Here is a 6,619-nt window from a genome sequence, read left to right on the forward strand (position 1 = left end):
TATTATTATTTTTATTTTTATTTATTATTATTATTTTATTTTTGAGACAGGGTCTCACTGTCACCAGGGCTGGAGTGCAGTAGTGTGATCTCAGCTCACTGCAACCTCACTCTCCTGGGCTCAAGTGATCCTCCCACGTCAGCCTCTCGATTAGCTGGGACTACAGGCAGACACCACTATGCCTGGCTATTTTCTTTGTATTTTCAATAGAGATGGGGGGTCTCACCATGTTGCGCAGGCTGGTCTCAAACTCCTGAGTTCAAGCGACCCACCCACTTTAGTCTCCCAAAGTGCTGGGATTACGGGTGTGAGCCACAATGCCCGGCCCCAGTTAGCAGTTGTTTAAAAGCATACAGTAATCGTCCTTGAGTTTATGGGAAATGTTTGCTATTATTTAAATTTTTAAAAAAGAACAAAAATGCTAATTTGGTAACACAGAATTGAAATTTAACTTCTGCAAAATGAGAAGGCACATGTTGGCATTATTAGCACATTCTCTCAATGTAGGCAAGCCAAAAGGAAAGTCAAATTATATTCATAAAGTATTTTGGTAAATTTAGAACCAGAACCAGGGGAGTTTGTGATATAGTTCCAGAGTTTAATGGTATCAGTTTAATAGAAACACATTTGCCAGAGGTATCTTCATTACTTTTCTTACACTTTAAGTAGCTCTGTTAGCAGCTATATAAAGAAATGTAGGAAATCAGCATTTCCCTCTATATTACAACCTTTGCCCTTTGTCGTAGTGCTTTTTTTAAATAAAATCAGCTTTTGCCAATGACTTATTCACATTCTCCTGGGATTTGATTTCTTCGAAGCCTGGGAGGGATGAAGCAGGGCATTAGAAGATACAGGGTATAGACAAGTTTGTCAAGCTTGACTTAAAATTATGACTAATTTGATGTTATTTTATCATTGCTATTTTCCACAACAGTGACTCTCATCTCACTTTTTCCCAGCCCAACTACAGCCCTAAATCCTTTGTTTCTAAACACTGTGCTAAATATTTTTAGGTGTTGTGTCCTTGTTTGCCTTACATTTCTAACTCTATGCTATGTTTTTTGTCCTTGTGCAATCTTTACTGGGCAGAGTTTAAAAGCCGCCCAACTGGTGGATATTGAGCTCTCCCCTGTCAGTGCTCTGAGAATGACCATAGCTGAGGTATATGGGGTGTGGGTCAAGGGTGGGAGGGATGGGACGTGTGGGTTTGCATGTTAATGAAGGGTGGGACCTGGTGTTGTATGTATATACATGTATAAGAGGCTCCTAATGCACCAACTGTGTTTTCTCTTACAAATTAAGAATTTCCTTCCCTGTTTATAGTGAAGAAATTGAGCTTCTCATTTTTCATCTTGTGTGAAGCACCTTCATTTTCTTTAGTGGGTGTGCTGGAGAGAACCTTACAGCTAATCTTGTCTTTATTAAAGGGGAAACTGTAGCCTAGTAAGGGAGACTTGTCCAGAGTCATATGGTAAATTAATGACATGTTACTATTGTGATTGCAATGGTAATGTTATTTTTGCTCTGCTATTCTGTCTTCTAAGAAGAAATGTGCAGGACTTGGGAAGCAATTAGTTTTTTCATAATGGAAAAAGATAAATGCCTATGATTTTAAAAAATCATTCCATACCTTCAATCATTTAAAAAGTCTTTTTTTTTTTTTTTTTAAAGACAGGGTCTTACTCTGTCTCCCAGGCCAAGTGCAGTGGCATAATCACGGCTCACTGCAGCCTCAACCTCCTCGGCTCAAGCAGTCCTCCCACCTCAGCTTCCTAAGTAACTGGGACTACAGCTAATTTTTATTTTATTTTATTTTATTTTTATTTTTGGTAGAGAGGGGATGTCACCATGTTGCTTAGGCTGTCCTTGAACTCCTGGGCTCAAAAGATCTTCCTGCCTCAGCCAGACATTTATTATTGTCTGGCTCTGATTATAATCATCTTAGTGGATATGAAATAGTATCTCGTGGTTCTGGTTTGCATTTCCCTAATGACTAATGATGTTGAGTATCTTCATGAGTGTATTAGCCACTCATCTATCTTCTTTGGTAAAATGTCTATTCAAACCTTGTTTCTATTTTTTTATTGGATTGTGTCTACTTGTTATGGATTAGATCTTGAAGATGAATTGCAGTTTACTATGCAAAGAGGGAGAAACAACATGCCAGGAAGCAAAAACAAAAATTGAAAAGAATAAAAATAATAGGTGACATTCATTGAACATTTATTTCATGCTAGACATTTTTCTAATGGCATTACCTATATTAATTTATCTCACAACAACTCTATATTGTAGGTGCTATTTTCAATCCTTCTTTTACAGTTGAGGAAACTAAAGTTAAGAAATCTGACTGGGTGCAGAGGTTCACGCCTGTAATCCCAACACTTTGGGAGGCCAAAGTGGGTACATTGCTTGAGCCCAGGAGTTTGAGACTCCTGGGCAACATGAGCCTGGGCAACCTGGCGAAACCCTGTCTCTAAAAAAAATAAAAATTAAAAAATACAGAAAACTAGCTGGGCATGGTAGCACACACCTGTAGTCCCAGCTACTCAAGAAGCTGAAGTGGGAGGATCACTTGAGCCCGGGAGGTGGAGGTTGCAATGAGCCGTGATCGTGCCACTGCACTCCATCCTGGGTGACAGAGCAAGACCCTGTCCAAAAAAAAAATCGAAAGAAAGAAAAGCAATTTGCTTTGCTCAAGGTCACTCAGCTAATAAGCATTAGAGCCAGAAAAGTTTGAAAGTACATAACTGTACCTGAAATAGCAAGTAGACTTGGTGATGAAAGTGGGATGCAACCAGGTGTTATTTTTGAGTTTTATATATGATGGTAAATGGAGAACTATGTACTCAGGTAAGATAGTAATAGGATGAGACCCATTGCAGGGGCAGGGCAGTATTGTTCTTTTATTTTGAATTTTATAGTTTGAGTTAGGAATTTTGAACTGCTTATGGGTTTAAAACATTTATTTTTCATTTACTAAGCACTTACATATACTTTGCATATGCCTTTGCCTTACAGACAAGAGAATTCAGCAAATATTTTATCTAAATTTACATAAGATATAGTTAGGAAAGTTATAGGACTTTTAAAAGTTACCACTGTGATAAAATGTAACTCTTACTTTCTTCTGATTTTCATAAACTGTCTTAAATTTTTTTTAACTTTTTAATATAACCCGTTTCCAACTAAACTGTTTTCCCTACAAAAGTCCAAGACACCCAGTTGAATATGTGTAATCACAGCATTATTATGGTAATTTAATTAGGGCTTTTTTGGGTAGAATTTTAGTATTAACCAAAAGATGACTACAAGTGACAGTGACCAATAGCAAGCTTTGTCTTATGTAGTAACTTAATAGCTATCTCATGGTTAATACTGAAGGATTTTCTTATCTATATTTCCATAAGAGAGTTACTGATTTCTAAAGTGTTCTTTCTTTATATCTTCAATTATCATTTCTCGGATGATACCAGAAAGCCAGAGCTCTTTCTAGAAAAAGTAAAATACATCTTTTTTTGCTGAAATGACTTTTTAATGCAGAATTATTCTGAGGAGGATATGGAATGTGCCTTTAAATCTTCCTCTCTATAATAAGGATATTCTGTGAGAGAGAACTGACAAGCACATTTATTAGGATCTCAATGTTAGAGTCATTCAGCTGACACATGGATCACACTGGGGTTAGTGATTCATACAGGTGGTGTACAATGGAGAAAACATGAGTTTGGGTGTCTCAACTAGCAGTTTATTTACATAATTTCACTTTTGTGATTCAGCTTCCTCATGTGTAAAATAACAACAGTTGTCCCTTGGTATCCATGGGGTATTGATTCTAGGAATCTCTTCGTGTACCAGAATTCACAGACGTTCAAGTCTGCTATATAAAATGATGTAATATTTGCATATAACCTATGCACATCCTTCATATACTGTAAATCATCACTAGATTATAATCCCTAATACAATGTAAATACTCTGCTAATAATGGTCCTATTACATTGTTTAGGGAATAAGACAAGGAAAAAAGTCTGTACATGTTCAGTACAAACACAACTATCCTTTTTTTTTGCTCTTTTTAAAAAATATTTTTGATCCACAGTTGGTTGAATCCACAGATACAGAACCCACAGATATAGAAGAACAACTATACCTTATTTGTTTGAAAATTAAATAAGATACTAAGCATTTGACTCAATCCCTGACATACTGAGTCAGAAAAGATGTTGACTGACTTCAGCATTTTTTTTTCTTTTTTTGTTTTTTTTAGTATTTTCCCCCTAATTGCTACAGGAAATACCAAATATCAAATGTAGAAGACATTACAAATCTTGAAATACTTGCAATACTTTTGCAGTCATGATCCCTAGCTCTCAAATCCCTCATTGGATTGATCACTGAGAGTCCCTTGGGACTTTTGTTGTCCTACTTATTCCACAAAGAGGATCTCATCAACGTCCCTCTTGGCAGTTTGTACATCTGAAAGGCAATTTGTTTGGACTAATTTTAAGTGCATGACTTGTACTTTTTAACACCTCTGCCCTACATACATCTCAGTGACCCATCCCTTCATTACCAGAACTAGTGATGAGTGCCATTAGGGGCATTTTCTCACATCCTGTGAAAAAGGACAAAGTGAAGCTGGGATGGGAAATAATACAGGAAACATGCATGTCCACAAAACTTGGGTAAGTATGATCTATACAGGCAGGAAAAACAAGGAAACTTTCTCAAGTTTCCCAGTCGAGATGAGAATACCCTTTCCCCTTTACCTTCCTTGAACAGCAAATAACAAGATCTTCACAGATAATGATAGTAAAAAGCTGACACTAAATTTCTGATGTATGATCTTTCCCTGTTATTCTAGATGCTATTTCTGATATTTCATTCTGCCTTCTATAGATGAACAATTATAGTAAGTAAAATGTCCACTTGCTGTAGTTGAGGATTTTTACACATTAAAGTTTTACATAAGGGGAGTGATTTATGCATCTATTAAAAATAAATATTTGGCAGAAATTTCTCTTGTCTATAAAAGACTACATGGGGTTAATATACTGTGCAGGAAATGTACCTGAAAATTCTGTATGTTATGGGTGGCTCTTTCTGCTTGTAGAAATTTTCTACTGCATATAGCGTTGTCTCATAAACATGAAAAAGGCTGTGATAGGATTTGTGGGAAATCCTCCTGTTGAGTAAACAGATACCATCCTCTTACAAATATGCTTGGCACAGTATCCAAAAATGAGAGGCTTTGACTAAAGACATGAGTGTTGCGTTTTAGAATTAGCAGTACTGACAGTTAAGTGTTCATAGTGGTTGTCCTAATTTCTTCAGCGTTTCACAAAAGGCTTTTTGTAAAAAGTCCACCATCTATATGATAGGCCCTCTACTGGTTTAGTCACCTTTCTTCCTGATCTGGTTCCTTGTCTAACCATCCAGAGTAACTAGATTTTTGCTTAGATGCATTAGTTATGTCCTGACACATAGGAGCCTGGAAGTTCCCCTATCTAGCTTGTGATTATAGTTCTTAAAGCAAAATCTCTATAAGAGCTACCAAAATAAAGGCATACCCTTCATAAGGCTGTTCATCTAACCATGCCTGTAGATGTGTTCTCGAAAGTGTTAGACACAATGTTTTTATTGCCATTTTTGTTTTACTTTTATGTCATTACTCAGGGACATATTTTTTGCTAAGGTTTGCCTTTGATACTCTAACCCAAGACAAAAGTATAGCTCCTTTCAGAGTTCTCATCATTTCTTCACCCCAGCCTTAATGGGTATATTCCTTTTCCCCAGGTGTCCAGAGTTTTCTAGAATTGTCCCAAGGCTCAGTCCATACCAGTTCTTCTCCAGCGTACTTTCCTGAAAGACCAGGCACACTCAACAATTATCTAGATGAGTTCCCACTTCTTTCCAAGTGAAGGTTCTGCTATCCTAGCATAGTCAGAATAAATTAAATTATGTCTCTTAAGAGGCAGTGTTCCACTCCTCTTCAAGGTGTGTGGCATATTTGAAATATGTGACTTAGAAGTCTACAGTCTCTTACCAAAAGCCTTGGGCCAAATATATTTCAAAACTCAGAATTTTCCAGATTTTAGAAAAGTTACCCATATACCTACCATACATTGCATAAAATCCTGAGCATTGTATGGGGAAGCACCCTGTGATCAAACATTTTTGCAGTGAAACTTATGAATATTTTCATTCATATATGTACATATGAAAGAAAAAAACTATAAATAACCTCTTATTAGTTCAAATCACATTTTGGCTCAAGTGAGTTTTGGCTCCAAACTTACCAAAAAATACTTACTCTTTTTCAGAGCATTTTGAATTTCAGAATTGTGGGATTGTGAACCTGTACAAACATGTGGTTGGAATACAATAACCTACACAGATCCAGATGCTTTTTACTTGAAGAAGTCCTTTTGAGAACAAATAATAACTTTATTGAAATAATTAACCATATATTAATATACTTCATAAAGAATAAGATAGATCCAATATTTAACTCAATATATTAATATATATTTTTTGAGAAGCTCTGTCACCCAGGCTGGAGGGCACAATCATAGCTTCTGACTTGAAGAAGTCCTTTTGAGAACAAATAATAACT

At 36.3% G+C, this 6,619-nt stretch overlaps 1 protein-coding gene across 3 annotated transcripts in view; it reads left to right on the top strand.

Annotated features, from left to right (window-relative positions):
- Positions 1-6,619, top strand: part of FCHSD2 (FCH and double SH3 domains 2) — a 338,593-nt gene that overhangs the window by 257,002 nt on the left and 74,972 nt on the right. For 2 of the 3 annotated variants that reach the window (XM_011953051.1, XM_011953053.1), the window contains one exon: positions 1,090-1,161. The exons of the other annotated variant lie outside the window; for it this stretch is intronic. In XM_011953051.1, coding sequence (XP_011808441.1) covers positions 1,090-1,161 — 72 coding nt within the window. The remainder of the gene's footprint in view (positions 1-1,089; positions 1,162-6,619) is intronic. 3 annotated transcript variants of the gene reach the window in all.

The sequence above is a fragment of the Colobus angolensis genome, unplaced genomic scaffold (assembly GCF_000951035.1).
Source record: "Colobus angolensis palliatus isolate OR3802 unplaced genomic scaffold, Cang.pa_1.0 Scaffold355, whole genome shotgun sequence".
Taxonomy (NCBI): Eukaryota; Metazoa; Chordata; class Mammalia; order Primates; family Cercopithecidae; genus Colobus; species Colobus angolensis.